Source organism: Mus caroli, unplaced genomic scaffold, assembly GCF_978045245.1.
Source record: "Mus caroli unplaced genomic scaffold, Mus_caroli_1 scaffold_13, whole genome shotgun sequence".
NCBI lineage: Eukaryota > Metazoa > Chordata > Mammalia > Rodentia > Muridae > Mus > Mus caroli.
The window spans coordinates 89,774,165-89,794,360 of record NW_028227268.1 but is presented as its reverse complement, the minus strand read 5'-3'; the positions used below and the strand labels follow the sequence as shown (position 1 = coordinate 89,794,360).

The 20,196-nt window shown below is 40.0% G+C and overlaps 1 protein-coding gene across 3 annotated transcripts in view; it reads right to left on the bottom strand.

Annotated features, from left to right (window-relative positions):
* Positions 1-20,196, bottom strand: part of Ranbp17 (RAN binding protein 17) — a 313,822-nt gene that overhangs the window by 281,460 nt on the left and 12,166 nt on the right. For all 3 annotated transcript variants that reach the window (XM_085829033.1, XM_085829032.1, XM_021175823.3), the window contains exons 3-5: positions 12,031-12,121; positions 5,547-5,713; positions 3,612-3,677 (exon numbers count right to left, since the gene is read on the bottom strand). In XM_085829033.1, the coding sequence (XP_085685159.1) occupies positions 3,612-3,677; positions 5,547-5,713; positions 12,031-12,121 (324 nt within the window). The remainder of the gene's footprint in view (positions 1-3,611; positions 3,678-5,546; positions 5,714-12,030; positions 12,122-20,196) is intronic.

Below are 20,196 nucleotides of genomic sequence, written 5' to 3'. Positions count from 1 at the left end.
TGAGAGAGACTGCAGAACTATTTCATATTGCACATGTATGTACCTACCATGCAGGCATGTCAAGTTTGCTTTGATAACTATATAACATATATATTCAAGGAATGGCGGATTCAGCTTCTAAAAATGAAGGATAACATTTACAATCTTCTTTTAACTTTTAGGAAAATTAAGTTTAGCTGGGCGTGGTGGCGCACGCCTTTAATCCCAGCACTCGGGAGGCAGAGGCAGGCGGATTTCTGAGTTCGAGGCCAGCCTGGTCTACAAAGTGAGTGCCAGGACACCCAGGGCTACACAGAGAAACCCTGTCTCGAAAAACCAAAAAAAAAAAAAGGAAAATTAAGTTTAGATCTTTTTCTTAAAAGATACATCCATACATGGATAGTGTGTGGTGCTGTACATCTTTAATCCCAGCACTCAGGAGGCAGAGGCAGGCAGAATTCTTTGAGTTCAAGGCCAGGCTGGTCTATCTATCTGGTGAGCTCCAGGGCAGACAGGGCTATGACACTGCGAAACCATGTCTTAAAAATAAAATAAAAAAATAAATATAAAGAAAAGAAAAAGACAGAACCACACCAAATGAATATATAGTACACTTCTGAACATTGCAGAACATGGAACTTAATGCGTGTAAATCTGATCAGCAGAATACTAGTTGAAGTAGAAAATTACTAATGCCTTCACCTCCAAATTAAGCTCAGTAAAATCTGCTCTATAGAAAACATATGCTGGGGGCTGGTGAGATGGCTCAGTGAGTAAGAGCACTGACTGCTCTTCCAAAGGTCCAAATCCCAGCAACCACATGGTGGCTCACAACCATCCGTAACGAGATCTGATGCCCTCTTCTGGAGTGTCTGAAGTCAACTACAGTGTATATGATAAATAAATAAACAAATATTTAAAAAAGAAGAAGAAGAAGACATATGCCAAAAATATGCCAGCATGCCAAAAATCATACTTTAAAGTTTGGAAGGAGACAATATTACTTTGGAAATACAAGATCTCTCTACGCAGCCCAATCTGGCCTCAAATTCATAATCCTCCTACCTCAGCCGCCCAGCTGTAAAATCGAAGGAGTGTGGCTTTGTTATCTGTGGATAACCTGGAACATCTTGTATGAGAGAAACAAAAGAGGACGAACATAGTGGAACATCCCTAAAATCCCAGTACTTGGGAGGCAGGAGGATCATTGCTGCTCATAGCAAATGGGAGGGTGTGAGGTCAGCCCGAGCTACAGGAGGCCCCTTCTCCAAAAAAAAAAAAAAAAAAATCAAAGGAGCCGGGCGTGGTGGCGCACACCTTTAATCCCAGCACTCGGGAGGCAGAGACAGGCAGATTTCTGAGTTCGAGGCCAGCCTGGTCTACAAAGTGAGTTCCAGAACAGCCAGGGCTATATAGAGAAACCCTGTCTCTAAATCATTGCTGATATTCCTGATTAAAATATATATATAATCTGGATTTAATAATGAGGAAACGCTAAATAATCTCAAAACAAAAGATATTTTAAAAAACAACTAGCATGTAAGCTTTATGTATCAGGTTGTGTGATGGACAGTTTTATGTCAACTTGACACAAACTAGAGTTATCTAAAAGAAGGGAACCTTCATTGAGAAATGCCTCCATAAGATCTGGCTGTATGGCATTTTCTTAATTCATGATTGATGAGGGGAGGCATAGTCCATTGTGGGTGGTGCCATCCATGGGCCTGTGGTCCTAAATTGTATAAAAATGCAGGCTGAGCAAGCCATAGAGAGCAAGGCAGAGCACCCCTCAATGGCCTCTGCATTAGCCCTTGCCTCCAGGTTCCTCCCTGCTTGGGTTCCTGCCCTCACTGTATCTGATGATGAACCTTTACATGGAACTGAGTCATTAAACCCTCTCTTCCCCATGTTGCTGTTGGTCCTGGCTTTCGTCACAGCAATAGTAACCCTGACTAAGACAGGCTGTAAAGCAAAGGGAATCCTGCTGACCAACCCTCCCAGCCTGAGGAGGACTAACACAGTGTGAAAAGCAAACATCTGGAAGCAGGCACCAACCCTAAGGACACGCTGGGGCGGAAGGGGGAAACAGGACTAAATAGCAAAATGTCACTTTTTAAAAATATAATGGTAGTATCATGATCATGTAGGAGAAAGAATGTGCTTGTAGAAGAAAATGTAAAAGTATTCTCTGGGGCCATGAGAATGGAGGGGGAGGGCATCATGATGTCAGCTTATCAAGTGATCAAGAGACATCTTTGTTCTGCCCTCCAAACGTTACTGAAAGTTCCTTTGTATTTTTTAAAAGATACTTGGTTGCTCTCCAAGATACACGTTTATTAGAATCCACACTGCCATTTAATAAGGAACTAAGTGAGGAAGTCCTGAGGAACTGAGGAGCCCTGAAGCCCTTACGTTCAGGGTAGCCTGTACTGCCATTATTTGTAAAGTTTCCCACTTTACAACCAATGAACCAGTTTTACAGTTAGCAAGTATGAAGGCTGGATGCCTGTGGTTCCTACACTAGTCTCTCACTTTTATGAAGTAAAACTATTTTTAACTTGTAAGAGAGAGCACCAAGCCGGGCGGTCGTGGCGCACGCCTTTAATCCCAGCACTCGGGAGGCAGAGGCAGGCGGATTTCTGAGTTCGAGGCCTGGTCTACAGAGTGAGTTCCAGGACAACCAGGGCTACACAGAGAAACCCTGTCTCGAAAAACCAAAAAAAAAAAAAAAAAAGAGAGCACCAGTTCTTCAAACTCATTCACAGATGAGGCAAGGTCCATCATCATCTTCCTGCCCACAAGTTGGCTATTGCTGACATGGAGAGAGGACCTGCCATAGCAGACAATCGCCACAGAACTGTGAGAAGCAAAACTGATGGGCACAGAAACTAAGGTGGTTTTAAGATGTGGAAATTCTATAAAATTTGTCTTAATTCATCACTGAACAGAAATCAATTTTTCTTTTCAATTCTACAATATTGTGGCTACACTGTGACTACAAAGGGAGTTGGGCAGCAGCTCTGCTTATGCACACACTCACAAAGCAGTCAGGAGGACGCCAGCCTCTCAGCCCAAACGCCCCTTTACAAAATTACTCCATGTAGAACACAACTTCTACTTTTCTCCTACGAAACCCATGCTGACACAAGAGGGGACATGACAGGGGACATGCCTCAGCTGCTGAGATCAAGGAGCCCTGTTGGGGGAGGTGTAGTTTCTGGAAATGCTCCTTGTGCAGGATGAACAAGGCAAGCTAGACAGTGACAGAGCCAAACCATCTGTTCCTGGAGAGGTCTTGCCATTCACCCAAGGTTAACAATCAATTTCTAAACTGTTTGCCCTTTACTTATAAACACGTAACAGTTTGTGTTCCTTTCTATCTGTATCATTCATTTTTATGGTTAATATATTATCTACAGGAGTGAAAAGCCCATTCTCCAAGTATCCAAGGAAAAAGCACTGTGGGCTTTTTCCTATGGTTGTGATTTTTAATGAAATAATTCTCCAACTAGTAAAACGATAACTTAAAGATTTGACCAACAGTTACCGGTTTCATACCACAACAACTATACATTTTGCCACAAAGAAACAAACTAAGAAAATTCCATGTCCTATTACATGGAAAAACTTACCAAGTTCATTTCCTGTGTCAATTCACAAAGGATTATCACTCCTATTATGCAGTGTTCCACTGTGCCCTTTGGAAAAATAACCAAGTGAAGACATGATTAGTTCTTAAGCGTAAACCAAGTGATACTTTTAAAAATGAAATGTCAAGGCATCACAGTTGCCTAGTAATGGTCTGTAAAAGTATGTGGGGAAAAGTATTGTTATTTCTATAACTAAAAGAATTTTGAACTCATTTTTGAAGGATAAATTTTGGTACATGTAGTTAAGGAGAAAATGTATACCTACCTTAGAAATGCACATCACTCTATACAATGTTTCCCAGCATTTACAACCCATAATAAACTAAGCTTCAAAATAACATTTAATTTAGTACTTTTTCTACAATCTTAAGAATGGGGAAAAATGGTTTTTGTTCTAGAAATTTGCTTGCGGCCTACTGTGATAGCTGCATTCAATAATTAATAAGTAGCTTAGAAACTAATTTAAATCTCTTGATCTAATATCAGAAAAGATCACTTAGGCTCTTTTAATATCACTGAACAGTGCACGTGTATGGAGTCGTTAGGTGCCTTAATGAAGACATTCAGAGTACTCAATGTAGTAAGGTAAACATATGACTGTCAATATGGCAGAGTTTCCACGATGTTTCTAATTAGCTTACAATTTAATTGTAAAATCTCCTTCAATTCATATCTCATGTGCACATTACTAACAAATTACCCTATTACAAAATCATACTAGAAAGCATGGGATTAAGAAATGCAGCATCAAATTACAATGCAGTAGTACAAAAGTGTGCCCAGATGTGCTCTGTACATCTCATCTCACAGTTGTCACCCCTGCTAACTTGCACAAAAACTAAGCAACGTGATTACTCAGTATAATTAAGTTCATGTTACCTCAGGACCACCAACCATCAACTCTGGGAGCACAGACAATGCATTTTAATTCCCTATGGTCCTCCTAATTCCCATGCACTGAATCATGGTTACTCTGTGTGCATTCGCTCAAAAAGCTGCATGGGGTGGCTCTCTAACCAACTGATAGTCTGAAGACTCTCCTTCCTTCCTTCCTTTTTTCTTTCTTTTCATTCTAAACACCGGGAATGGCAGGGGCTTGTGCTACTGTGTCTAGCTTTACATGGGTTCTGAGGATTCAGAACAATCATCAGACTTGGCGCAGCAGGCACTTTTACCACTAAACCATCTCTCCAGCCCAAGAAATCTTAAAGTTAACCACCTTGCAATTAGAAATGACACAGATATAAAAATATCTATCACTAAATACCTAAATTATTTACAAAGGAAGCAAGAGGCAAACAGGAGCAGGGACAGCTTCTTAGTCCCTCTTCTGTCTCAAAGCTACAATTCCAACAATCTCTGCAAGCTCTGTTCTTTCTTTTTCAAGTCTAAATATCTAACTAAACTGGCGTAAGTTAGGAATGAAATGTTATGATTTGTATCATGTATTAATTATATTTATATCATATGCTATGCTCTCATGATTCACTTGAGAACATTTTCTTAGAAAACTGTCCTAGGTGACCTGGTGTGGGATAAACGCTGTCAGAAGACTTGCCGGCTTCCCGTGCTGCCTCACGGAGTCACTGGAACCTGTGCATGCTGCTCAACATAAAGCACAGACTCCTCATTTCTACAGTGAACTCACTTCCTATGGCTGTTCTGAAAACTGGGTAATTATGAAAATCATCATAAATATTGCATGTACACATATATGTCATAAATAAAAGCACATTTTAAATTTAGAAACAATGGTTATTTTCATTCTTCTGGTATAGTATTTTTCTTAACTGACAAATAACAAAGGAGCCAAAGGACAAATAATGAATAATAAGTAAGAATGTTTCCACAGAGAACCAAGTAACGCTAAGCGAAAGCCCTACTACTCTAAGATGGCATTAACCCGAGCCTTCTTACCTGGAGGAACTTCTTCACATCAGCAATGATTTCTCGGAAAACAAACTCATCCTTCTGCACCTCAAACCACCCCAACTTGGTGAGTTTAGCGATGACTTGAATCAGAGCTTGGATGACAAAGGGCGCCAGCTTAGGTTGGGATGCCACATAATTCAGGATGTAGTTTCCTACCAAGAGAATATCGGTGAACACTTCAACTTCTGAGAAACAAAATGTGACTCTTGTGAAGGAGGGGCGATGACATGCAACTTGATAAGCGAGCTGACCCCTGTCACCAATGTGCACCTACAGTACAGGAGATTCTGTGACATGTATTTGGAAAACATGAGCTCATTCAACTACATTCTGATAAATCTTAGGTTAATTTAAGTCTAATATGAATGTCAAGTTTGTATTTATAGATGTCATATGCAAAAACCTGACAGGTCAATGCAGAAAACTGCAAGCCAAATGAACCCAGCTATTTAAGAGGCACTGGACTATATAAGCAGTACAATATAACAGAGCACAGAACGTACGTACGCCTCGGATGGCTACGACCCACTGTTTGTCATTACCTGTGCATTACATCACACCATCCTAGTCTGGCCCATGACTTTCCATCTGACCACAACGTCCCAGCACCTCACAAACTGCAACTCTAATGAGTCCTGCGACCTTCGCACCTTCTCAAGACAAAAGCGCCACATTTGCTGTACGGTGCCTGTGCTTCCAAATCTCTTCATCTGTACGACGCTAACAAGCATTTCCTGCAATCCTATCCTTGTTCCCACGATCATCTTTCTCTCGTGAAGACTGTGCAGCATTGTATAACAAGTCACTTTAGAAACACATACATCATATTACAATAACTAAATAAGTAAATGCTTACCATGAGGCTAAAAGACTATAACCATTTTTTTAAAACCTGATCTTAGTTAAGTGACATAAAGATATAATAGCATACAATATTGATAAGCTTGCACACAATGTATTTTTTGAAGCATTTAAAGCAATACTTACAAAAAAAGTTAACACAGCAAAATCAATTGCAAGCTACCCAACTAAAAATACTTCAATGGGAACGCCTCCAAACCTAAGAACACACTAAGAAAGGAGTGGTCGTATCTGTCTGGAGGAGCTTAGGATATACTGAAAACCAAAGACCAGCAAGTATGTAGGACAGAGAGATGGCTCTGGAGTAAAGCACTTGCACACATGCACACGCAAAAGGAAAAGAAAGAATTAGAAGGGGAAGGTGGAGACAACCAGAACCTTTACACACTGGCTAGACCACAGGCAGTTGGGAAAGCTGAGAACTTCACAGAAGTTTGCACAAACTTTACGTATAACTCAGCAATTTCATTCTTAGGGTTCTTCACAGAAAAACAGGGAAAACTGAACCATGAAAAGGCTCAGATGTAAATGTTCCAAGTGTAAGTGCTCGTGGTGACAAGAAGCAAAACTCAAATGGCCAACAAACTCATCAACTAGTAAACAGATGTTTGAAAGCCATACATAGGGGCTGGAGAGGTGGCTCCGCAGTTAAGAGCACTGGCTGCTCTTCCAGAGGAGCTGGGTTCAATTCCCAGCACCCACATGGCGGCTCAGAACCGTCTGTAACTCCTCTTCCAGGAGATCTGACCCCCACACACAGACATGCATGCAGGCAAAACACCAGTGAACAAAATAAAAATAACTAATCTTTTAAAGACATATGTAAAAAAAAAGGAAGGGTATACCAATGGGCATGATGAAACACCATTTTGCTTAGGGAAAGGTATCATGTATGCACAAAAGCACTATATATGCTATGATCTCATTCCTATGAACAGTTACAAAAAATAATCAATCTATAAAAGCAGAAAGTACAAAGGGGTGGGGACAGAGACAGCCTCTAAATGGTGTTTCTATAGTGATGAAAGTGTTCTATAGCCAAATTGTTAAGACTGTTCATACAACCATAAATTTACTACATCTAAAGCGTTCTACTAAAGCTTGTAACACATTGATTCTGCTATGCTGACTGTTTTGCAAGCACTGAACTATATTTTATGATGTAATATGTATCATGGCTTGGTAAGCTGCAAAGAAGAAAGAAGGGAAGGAAGGGGACTGAGTTATAAAGCAAGCACACCTAAACTACGCACGTGCCTGAGATGAAAAGGAGAACACCCAGCGAAGCCGCGTGAGATCACACGCCAAGGCAGGGCTGAGCTGGCATGAGAGGAAGACCTCAGACACAAACAAGAACCTGGGTGGAACTCATGACGATATAAGGTCACCTAAATAACGGCTCTTCAATGACAAGCTCATAAGGAGACTCAGTAGTGTGCTAGGAAATGGATCTGATTGGTAATCAATGGGTAGCCAATGTTAATGGTACTGTAATGGTAGAAATTAAGTGTGGTGAGCACAGAAGTGGGCAACAGTGTTTATAGGAGATAATGAGGTGACTACAAGTGTGCCATCTCAGACAGAGGACTGGAGTTGATCTGAAAACGTGAAGTGACTAGTCAGGCCATTATACACATTTTTTATTTTAACCACAAGTCTATTATTATACATGCCCATTAGATATAGCATGTCATGACAAAAAAAATTCTAATTGACTGACAGAAAACAAGAGTTCTTTACTCAAACTAAAAAGATTAAAAAAAAAAAAAAGTATAAAAGAAAACATTCCTTAGGTGAAATTTTCTTACACATTTCTACTTTCTTTTCTCCTCATATTTCATCCTTGTTTTGTTTCTTGAGACAGGGTTTCTCTGTGTAGCACTGGCTGTCCTGGAACTCTCTTTGTAAACCAGGCCTCTGCCTCCCAGTGCTGAGATTAAAGGTGTGCCCCACAACTGCCCAGCTCATCACTTTTTCCCAAAGAGTACAGATGCTATTCAACTTTTTGTATGTGTGTGAGACAGGGTCTCAAATGTCCCGGGCTAGCCTTGAACTTGCTATGCAGTCAAGGATGACCCTGAATTTCTGATGATCTTACCTCTACCTCCCAAGTCCTGGGATTCCAGCCTTTCACCACATGCCCAGTTTGTGCAGTGGGAGTTAAACATATGTATGTGAGACAGACATTATACCAACTGAACTACATCCCAGCCTTGCTCAGCTTGTGATGAAGTAAAACCCTAATAAACTATCGTAAGCTGAGATTTTACTTACTGCATCTAACTACAAGCACGGTGTAGCAACACAGTGTACAATATCCCTATTTACCCTATCTATAACAAAAACCAACAGCTTACTGCCACTGTCCTGTATCACAAGAGTGTAATACCTCACATCACCGACACATGAAAAGATCAAAATTCATATTCTGAAGTATTGTTTACATAGAATCAAAGTATTGTAAAAAAAAATTCCAAAGTCAAATCATTGGAAATTAATATCCATGTTCCGTACTCTAAAAAGATATTTATAAGCCAAATAAATAATCTAAATGCTTGTGACTACTAAGGAAATTTGTTCAGCAATTAAGAGTACAGTGGCCAGTTTTCCATGTCGACCTGACTGACTTGGAGTCACCTCAGACTGGTAAAGCACACTGTGGAGTTTCCAGGGAGGACTGGCCATGGGGAAGAAGGACCATGAATCTGGGCAGCAACATCCTATGGACCTGAGACCTTAACAGAATGAAAGAAGAGGAAGGAGAAAGCCAGATGAGTGCTGGCATTACTCTTCCTCCCACTTCCCATCCACAAAGAAGTAACCTTTGTCACAAACCCCAATGCCAACTGTGCCCAGGCACATGGGGTCAGACAACCATGGTATGAATGCTATGAAACCATGAGCCAAATTACCCCATCCTCCTGTGTAGTCTGGCCATAGCAACACAACAGTAAATAATACAGTGGTGGTGGTTTGAATATGCTTGGCCCATGAGAAGTGGCACTATTGGGAGGTGTGATCTTGTTTAAAAAGGTGTGGCCAGGGGGCTGGAGAGATGGCACAGTGGTTAAGAGCACTGACCACTCTTCTAAAGGTCCTGAGTTCAAATCCCAGCAACCACATGGTGGCTCACAACCATCCATAATGAGATCTGATGCCCTCTTCTGGAGTGTCTGAAGACAGCTACAGTGTACTTACATATAATAAATGAATAAATCTTTTTAAAAAAAAAAAAGGTGTGGCCTTTTTGGAGGAAGTGTGTCACTGTATGGGTGGCTGCCTGCAGGAGAGTCTGTCCTTTTGCTGCCTTTGGATGAAGATGTAGAACTTCCGTTCCCTCTCCAGCACCATGCCTGTCTGCACACTGCCAAACTTCCTGATATAATAATGGTACTGGACTGAACCTCTGAAACGGTCATAGTGTTTCTTCACAGAAATGGAAACCCTCACTAAGACAATAGTTATCGTCCACCAGATCCAGAGGAGTTCACTGGTAAATTCTACCAAACCTTTAGGAAATATCTGCCAAGAAAAACAAGTAGAGAGAAATCTATTTAACTTATTTTAGTCTAAAGTTATCTTCTTTTATTATCTATTTTACTGCACATCCAGGAATGAATCCCAGGCCCCTCAAGCATGTGAGGCAAACACTCAACCTCTGACTACAAATTATCTTAATATACAAACTGAAAACACTACAAGAAACAATTGTCTCTCTTGAAAAGAGTTGTGAAAATTCTCAACATTTCAGGAAGTTAAATGCAACAATGTATTAAGAATTAAGGAGCAGGAAAAGCAGGCTTCACCTCAATGTGCAGGGCTGGCTCAACACATAAGATCAACAGCCTACTGAATGAAAACCACATGACAGTATCAATAGATGTAAGAAAAGCATTTAACAAATGCAATGTCCATTTATGATAAAATTCAATGAAGAATAAAGCGGGACGTTCTCCATTTGAACTGGAACCCCACTAGAAAACAGCAACTACACATGACATCAGGAATAAAAGTTAGAGTAAGGAACAAAGCAAGAAGTGCTGTCGCCATTACTTCAGGATTCATTTAGCTCATGTGCTCCTTGCCCGACCTGCACAGAGAGGGCCTTCCTTGCTGTGTAGCATGAACTCAGTTTAGCCAAGGTTGGTCTCAAATGGCCTCTGACCTCGGTGTCTCATGCACAAGGCACCATGGACACCTGCTTCTGTCTAAAGCAACTTTACTCACATTTTATTTCAAAATTTGGAAGCAACCGAAACATTCTTCACTTAGGAACAATTAGACAATAAAGAATATTATTCATAATTAAAAAGAAATGAGATCATGAAGTCCAGTCATGAAAAGACATGGCTTATTATAAATAAAGAAGGAAATCTGAGAAAGCTACATTCTCTACAATTCTCACTCTATGCTACTCTGGAAAACAGTGGAGGACACTGAAAGATCAGGGTGAGCTAAGCGGGAAGAACCAGCAGAACACAGGATTTTAGTGTAGTGAAGCTACTTCATACACTGCTGTAACAGCAGACACAGCAGACACACGCCTCTGTAAGTTCTCCAAATCTAGAGAGCATATACACTGAGCAGACAGCAGGGGGGGCTATCCATAGTGGAGGCAGGGACTACAGGGGAACTCTATAGTACCTGTGCAGTCTTGCTAAGAATCTAAAAGCACTCTAAAAAATGTAAGTCTATTTAAGATATGTCCTAAGTCAGGACTGGGTTTACACAGTTTGAACCAGTTTTTTTTTAATTAAAGAAAAATACAAATGCATCTTTTGCCATCTTAAATGTAGAACTTTCTACATATTGAAGGCTGGCAGAAACTATCAGAAAATGAAGCAAATGACATCCCAGGTTGGCTTTGACTACTAATTTTGATCTTAAAGATAACACATCAGATATCTTCACTTTTTAATATAAAAATATAAACTGCATTAATTTTGAATTTGAAGAACAGAAATGAGACAATAATCTGTTCTATTATAAACAAAAAGTAATCTCCTACCCTAATTATTAGATTTGTCTACAGGTTCAAGGTTATGCGTAAATAAAAATGTATTATTCTCAAAACATATATATGGCTACTCTACAGTCTCTATGTTCTTACTGTATGTTTCTTAGCTGTGGGTTTCAAATGTATCCAAACTGACTATGGTATAGCAACCTGAGCAACACTACAGAGCTGGTTTCTTTCTGGGCATTCAGTTGCCAATCAATTAAGAGCATTAGACTCTATACAGATTGAGCAGTTTTAAAAGAACTCTACTATTTCCAGGTTGTGTGATCCTGAGCAAGTCAGAGCCTATCATATCTGATTTACTCATTTGCAAACTGAGAATAATTCATCAATTTATTTGGAGGATAAACCATAATAGTAAAAATCAAATACCACATACACAAAATAATTTATCATTAAATTAACAAAATTTTATAATTATATATTGTCTTATCTATTGTATCATCATCACTGCATGAATAAGACTTAACTACTCACATTAAATTACTAATAAAACTAAAATTACAATCCCAATAAAAGCTCAACAATAAAAAGAAACTTTTTATTTTTAAAATATAATTTGTTTTAAAAAATTAACAAATCACTTACTGATGTCTATCCTCTGTTCAATAGGTAAAGGATTGATTCGGGTAACAAGTTTTGAAAGACATGTTGCTGCAAGGAGCTGAGCATAGGATGTCTGTAAAGAACAGTAATTTTTATTATCATCACAAAAACAGACTAGTCAAAATATTATACTAAATTTTTCTAAGCAAAAACAATTCTAATTCTCCAAACCAGCAAGTTATGATGAATAAAATAGATGTACTTGAAATACACCTATATAGACACACAAATGCACACACTCCTCTCTCATAAAAGATCATGGCTGAAGGAAGTGTACATAGCCATCTCAACAGCGGCAAGTAAATGGGAAAAAGAAATGTCTGGGAAAAAGTTCAACTAAAATACTCTTAACATGGACTAGCAGTTCTGCACAATCTGCTCTCTCCTTCCACCTCCAAATATGCCCGGCTCCATGCTGCAGAAGGCCGTGTCCACAAGAGTGTTTCAATGCCTTTCCCACAATGATTTCTGTGTTCCTTCAGATTTATGTCTGACAATACACTGTGGCCATCAATTTTCATTTCTGTTAAAGATTTGTATTTTTAACTTGAGTATATGCATGTGTGCTCATGAGCTTCTGTGCACCACATGTGTGCAGCTTTCACAGAAGCCAGAGGATGCCAGATTCCACGTCTGGAGCCACAGGTAGTTCTGAAGCAGCTCGAGTTCTGCCTTTCTCTAGAGCCACTGACCATCTCTCTAGCCTCTCCAATTTTCTCCAACTCTATAAATATATGTCCATCTTTTAAAATTCGATTCATATACTCATTCTATTCCTACAAAGTTCTTGCCAAAATATTTTTTCCCTCTAGAATATAAATTGGCAAAAGAAAAAAAAATCCATGAAACATAGCTTGTGAGCTAAAAATGGTTCCCATAATTTTAAACAGTTGGAAAACAATTTAAAAGGCCAGGCGTGGTGGTGCACACCTTTAATCCCAGCACTCGGGAAACAGAAGCAGGAGGATTTCTGAGTTCAAGGCCAGCCTGGTCTACAAAGTGAGTTCCAGGACAGCCAGGACTATACAGAGAAACCCTGTCTCGAAAAACAAATCAAAACAAAATTTAAAAACATTATTTTGTTAACATGTAATAAATAGAAACCATGTGAATTTCAGTGTGATAATGTTTATAAAATAGGAAACCTTAGCCGGGCTTTAATCCCAGCACTTGGGAGGCAGAGGCAGGCGGATTTCTGAGTTCGAGGCCAGCCTGGTCTACAAAGTGAGTGCAAGGACAGCCAGGGCTACACAGAGAAACCCTGTCTCAAAAAACAAAAAAAAAAAAAAAAAGGAAACCTTGCCCAGGGTTTACCTGTGGTCCATGGCTGACTTTGTGTGTAATGGCAGACCTCAGCAGCTCAAACCACCCCTGAGTGTGCTGAAATGCAGCTGCTACTTAGGTGCCAGAGACTTCAGCCTCTAGAGTGTCATGGGAACTGAGCCAACGTGACACATACCTTCCATTAAACCAATATATATCCCCCAAGCCAAAGAAAAAAAGTAAAAGTGGGCTTTAAATATCTAACTTTGAAGGCACATCATTAAATTAGATGGCAAATCAATACTTCCTCAATTGCCTTCTAGGAAAGTAACCTTGTCCTAAAAGAATATTCGGTGAGGGGCTGGTGAGATGGCTCAGCGGGTAAGAGCACCGGACTGCTCTTCCGAAGGTCTGGAGTTGAAATCCCAGCAACCACATGGTGGCTCACAACGAGATCTGACTCCCTCTTCTGGGGTGTCTGAAGACAGCTACAATGTACTTACATATAATAAATAAATAAATAAATCTTAAAAAAAAAAAAAAAAAAGAATATTCGGTGAAAGTTTCAAACTAAGCAATCATAGCAATATTCCCAACTCAAAGAAAGTCAGTAGTCTTTCTGAACTTTGATAAACTGTATCAGAATAGCACTTAAAAAAGAAACTAAGGGCTGGTGAGATGGCTCAGCAGGTAAGAGAACCCGACTGCTCTTCCAAAGGTCCTTAGTTCAAATCCCAGCAACCACATGGTGGCTCACAACCATCCGTAATGAGATCTGACTCCCTCTTCTGGTGTGTCTGAAGATAGCTACAGTGTACTTACATGTAATAAATAAATAAATCTTAAAAAAAAAAAAAAAAGAAAGAAACTAAAAAGAAAGTGAGTCTACAAACCAAAGTTAAGTTTACAAATGATCCATTAGTTAAGTAAGGGAAGCTACTTTCTAATGATGAGCTAATCACCTGGTTTCCCTATAGCAGCTGAACTTATACTTAAGAAAAAACAAACTTCACAGCCTTTCAGAGATGACAAATGCTCAGAGATGAGGACACTGAAACAAGGTCAGAGGTCACCTTAAAGGCAAGGCAGGGAAACTGCGAAGGTTAGGGTTAGCTTTCTTTTCTTTTCTTTTTTTTTCTATTTTTTCAAAAACAATTTTTTATTAGATATTTTCTTCATTTACATTTCAAATGCTATCCGGAAAGTCCCCAATACCCTCCCCCCACCCTGCTCCCCAACCCACCCACTCCCACTTCCTGGCCCTGGCGTTCCCCTGTACTGGGGCATAAAATCTTCGCAAGACCAAGGGCCTCTCCTCCCATTGATGGCTGACTAGGCCATCCTCTGCTACATATGCAGCTAGAGACACGAGCTCTGGGGGTACTGGTTAGTTCATATTGTTGTTCTACATATAGGGTTGCAGATCCCTTTAGCTCCTTGGGTACTTTCTCTAGCTCCTCCATTGGGGACCCTGTGTTCCATCCAGTAGATAACTGTGAACATCCACTTCTGTGTTTGCAAGGTACTGGCATTGCCTCACAAGTGATGGAAGGAAGGACCATCCAGAGACTGCCCAACCCGGGGATCCATCCCATAAATCACCACCAAACCCAGACACTATTGCATATGCCAGCAAGATTTTGCCAACAGGACCCTGATATAGTGTTAACTTTCAAAAGATGGATTGACGTTACTAAACGTGTTCCTGTGGTTAATGTTACAGACTCCTGCCATCCACTCATTCTAGAAGTCAGGGATGAATGGCAAGTAATTCAAGAACTGCTACCTTTTATGAAGAATCTGTGCAACTATAGACCAGAATTTTTTTTTTTTTTTTTTTTTTTGGTTTTTCGAGACAGGGTTTCTCTGTGTAGTCCTGGCTGTCCTGGAACTCACTCTGTAGACCAGGCTGGCCTCGAACTCAGAAATCCGCCTGCCTCTGCCTCCCGAGTGCTGGGATTAAAGGCCACCAACGCCTGGCCAGAATATTTTTAAAGGAGCTGAGGAAACATTAACTAATGTTTCCTTAGTACTCGTACAGGGATGTCAGGATAAGTGGTAGATGGGTCACTCCAGCAACAATGAACACTGTGTGTCACACACTGCCAAGCCACTTCACAGTTCCTACACTGAGAAAAGCTAACATCAGTAGTAACACCAGTAAATGTTCTAAACTCCACTGACACTGCCAGTAGCACACAGCCAGGGATCCAAATATAAAGAAAATTTCTGTATCTGAAAATCCATTTTGCTATTCAACTAAGGACCTTCTACCTAATTTTTAATTGAAGAGTATTATTAATTTGCAATAATGATAGGCAAGACAGAAAATATCAAGAGAATTTAATTCGACAAGCATAAAAATGCCAACTGACTCAAGGCACATACACTGCAAAACAGATGCTAAAAACTGCTGGCATGCCATCTGACAGCACCCAGGTTTGTGAAGAGATTTTCAATGATGTAAAATTTTAGCTAATTGTACGCCTTTAATACCAGCACGTTCAAGGTAAAAGCAGGTAGATTATTGTGAATTCAAGGCCAGCCTGTTATACACAGAGTTCCAAGTCAGCCAAGGTTACACAGTGAGGCCTTGTCTAAAGAATTCCATTACAAATCTGCATGAATATATTAACTATGAATATCTGCACTCAAGTCTAATAACAGAAAACACCAACCTTAAACCTCAATTAACCCCCGGAAGAACTGTTCTATTTTTTATCAGCTAACCAGTATGACATAAAAAAGTATATTCAGGCTTTAGTTAGGGAAGCAGAAAGCCAGCCTGAGTGGGGCCACAGGCCTCTTCCTGTCTGACCAGCACAGGGGTGGCTAGGGCGCAGGGTCGGCTGACACCCGCCAGCTACCCACGACACCCGCCACAGGATCTTGAGACTTCTGGTGAGTGGAACACAGCTTCTGCTCCAGTCCAATCACGTGGGACCTGAGACTGCTTTGGTTGGGGAAGCAGAAAACCGGCCTGAGTAGGGCCACAAGCCTCTTCCGGTCTGACCAGCACCGGATAGCTAGGGCGCAGGGTCGGCTGACACTCGCCAGCTACCCACAACACCCGCCACAGGATCCTAAGACTTCTGGTGAGTGGAACACAGCGTCTGCTCCAATCTTTAAACAGTGACAACGATAACAACTAACCCCAGAGATTACCAGATGGCGAAAGGTAAACGTAATAATCTTAATAACAGAAACCAAGACCACTCACCATCATCAGAACCCAGCACTCCCACTTCGCCCAGTCCAGGGCACCCCAACACACCGGAGAAGCTAGACCCGGATCTAAAAGCATATCTCATGATGATAGTAGAGGACATCAAGAAGGACTTTAATAACACACTTAAAGAAATACAGGAGAACACTGCTAAACAGGTAGAAGACATTAAAGAGGAAGCACAAAAATCCCTTAAAGAATTGCAGGAGAACACTGCTAAACAGGTAGAAGACATTAAAGAGGAAGCACAAAAATCCATTAAAGAATTGCAGGAGAACACTGCTAAACAGGTAGAAGACATTAAAGAGGAAGCACAAAAATCCATTAAAGAATTGCAGGAAAACCAGACCAAACAGGTGATGGAATTGAATAAAACCATCCAAGACCTAAAAAGGGAAGTAGAGACAATGAAGAAAACCCAAATTGAGGCAACGCTGGAGACAGAAACCCTAGGAAAGAAATCTGGAACCATAGATGCGAGCATCAGCAACAGAATACAAGAGATGGAAGAGAGAATCTCAGGTGCAGAAGACTCCATAGAGAACATCGGCACAACAATCAAAGAAAATCCAAAATCCAAAAAGATCCTAACTCAAAACATCCAGGAAATCCAGGACAAAATGAGAAGACCAAACCGACGGATAATAGGAGTAGATGAGAATGAAGATTTTCAACTCAAAGGACCAGCAAATATCTTCAACAAAATTATAGAAGAAAACTTCCCAAACCTAAAGAAAGAGATGCCCATGAACATACAAGAAGCTTACAGAACTCCAAATAGACTGGACCAGAAAAGAAATTCCTTCCGACACATAATAATCAGAACAACAAATGCACTAAATAAAGATAGAATACTAAAAGCAGTAAGGGGAAAAGGTCAAGTAACATATAAAGGCAAGCCTATCAGAATTACACCGGATTTTTCACCAGAGACTATGAAAGCCAGAAGGGCCTGGACAGATGTTATACAGAAACTAAGAGAACACAATTTCCAGCCCAGGCTACTATACCCAGCCAAACTCTCAATTAACATAGATGGAGAAACCAAAGTATTCCACGACAAAACCAAATTCACACATTATCTTTCCACGAATCCAGCCCTTCAAAGGATAATAACAGAAAAAAACCAATACAAGGACGGAAACCACGTCCTAGAAAAAGCAAGAAGGTAATCCCTCAACAAACCTAAAAGAAGACAGCCACAAGAACAGAACACCAACTCTAACAACAAAAATAAAAGAAAGCAACAATTACTTCTCCCTAATATCTCTTAATATCAATGGACTCAACTCCCCAATAAAAAGACATAGACTAAGAGACTGGCTACACAAACAAGACCCAACATTTTGCTGCTTACAGGAAACTCATCTCAGAGAAAAAGATAAACACTACCTCAGAATGAAAGGCTGGAAAACAATTTTCCAAGCAAATGGTAGGAAGAAACAAGCTGGAGTAGCCATTATAATATCTGATAAGATTGACTTCCAACCCAAAGTCATCAAAAAAGACAAGGAAGGGCACTTCATTCTCATCAAAGGTAAAATCCTCCAAGAGGAACTATCAATTCTGAATATCTATGCTCCAAATACAAGGGCAGCCACATTCATTAAAGATACTTTAGTAAAGCTCAAACCACACATTGCACCTCACACAATAATAGTGGGAGACTTCAACACACCACTTTCACCAATGGACAGATCATGGAAGCAGAAACTAAACAGGGACACAGTGAAACTAATAGAGGTTATGAAACAAATGGATCTGACAGATATCTACAAAACATTTTATCCTAAAACAAAAGGATATACCTTCTTCTCAGCACCTCACGGTACCTTCTCCAAAAATGACCACATAATTGGTCACAAAACAAGCCTCAACATATACAAAAATATTGAAATTGTCCCATGCATCCTATCAGATCACCATGGACTAAGACTGATCTTCAATAACAAAATAAATAATAGAAAGCCAACCCACATGTGGAAACTAAACAACACTCTTCTCAATGATACCTTGGTCAAGGAAGGAATAAAGAAAGAAATTAAGGACTTTCTGGAGTTTAATGAAAATGAAGCCACAACATACCCAAACTTATGGGACACATTGAAAGCATTTCTAAGAGGAAAACTCATAGCTCTGAGTGCCTCCAAAAAGAAACTAGAGAGAGCACACATTAGCAGCTTGACAACACACCTAAAAGCTCTAGAACGAAAGAAAGCAAATTCACCCAAGAGGAGTAGATGGCAAGAAATAATCAAACTCAGGGGTGAAATCAACCAAGTGGAAACAAGAAGAACAATTCAAAGAATCAACCAATCGAGGAGCTGGTTCTTTGAGAAAATCAACAAGATAGATAAACCCTTAGCCAGACTCACTAGAGGGCATAGGGAAAGTATTCTAATTAACAAAATCATAAATGAAAAGGGAGACATAACAACAGACCCTGAAGAAATCCAAAACACCATCAGATCCTTCTACAAAAGGCTATACTCAACAAAACTGGAGAACCTGGATGAAATGGACAAGTTTCTAGACAGATACCAGGTACCAAAGTTAAATCAAGATCAGGTTAATGATCTAAACAGTCCCATATCCCCTAAAGAAATAGAAGCAGTCATTAATAGTCTCCCAAGCAAAAAAAAAGCCCAGGACCAGATGGGTTTAGTGCAGAGTTCTATCAAACCTTCAAAGAAGATCTAATCCCAGTTCTTCACAAACTATTCCACAAAATAGAATCAGAAGGTACTCTACCCAACTCATTCTATGAAGCCACAATTACTCTGATACCTAAACCACATAAAGACCCAACAAGGATAGAGAAATTCAGACCAATTTCCCTTATGAATATTGATGCAAAAATCCTCAATAAAGTTCTCGTTAACCGAATTCAAGAACACATCAAAACAATCATCCATCCTGACCAAGTAGGTTTCATCCCAGGGATGCAAGGATGGTTCAATATACGAAAAGCCATCAATGTAATCCATTATATAAACATACTCAAAGACAAAAACCACATGATCATCTCGTTAGATGCTGAAAAAGCATTTGACAAAATCCAACACCCATTCATGATAAAAGTCTTGGAAAGATCAGGAATTCAAGGCCCATACCTAACCATGATAAAAGCAATATACAGCAAACCAGTAGCCAACATCAAAGTAAATGGTGAGAAGCTGGAAGAAATCCCACTAAAATCAGGGACTAGACAAGGCTGCCCACTCTCTCCTACCTATTCAACATTGTACTTGAAGTCCTAGCCAGAGCAATTAGACAACAAAAGGAGATCAAGGGGATACAAATCGGAAAAGAAGAAGTCAAAATATCGCTTTTTGCAGATGATATGATAGTATACATAAGTGACCCTAAAAATTCCACCAGAGAACTCCTAAGCCTGATAAATAGCTTCGGTGAAGTAGCTGGATATAAAATTAACTCAAGCAAGTCAATGGCCTTTCTGTACACAAAGGATAAACAGGCAGAGAAGGAAATTAGGGAAACAACACCCTTCTCAATAGTCACAAACAATATAAAATACCTTGCCGTGACTCTAACTAAGGAAGTGAAAGATCTGTATGACAAGAACTTCAAGTCCCTGAAGAAAGAAATTAAAGAAGATCTCAGAAGATGGAAAGACCTCCCATGCTCATGGATTGGCA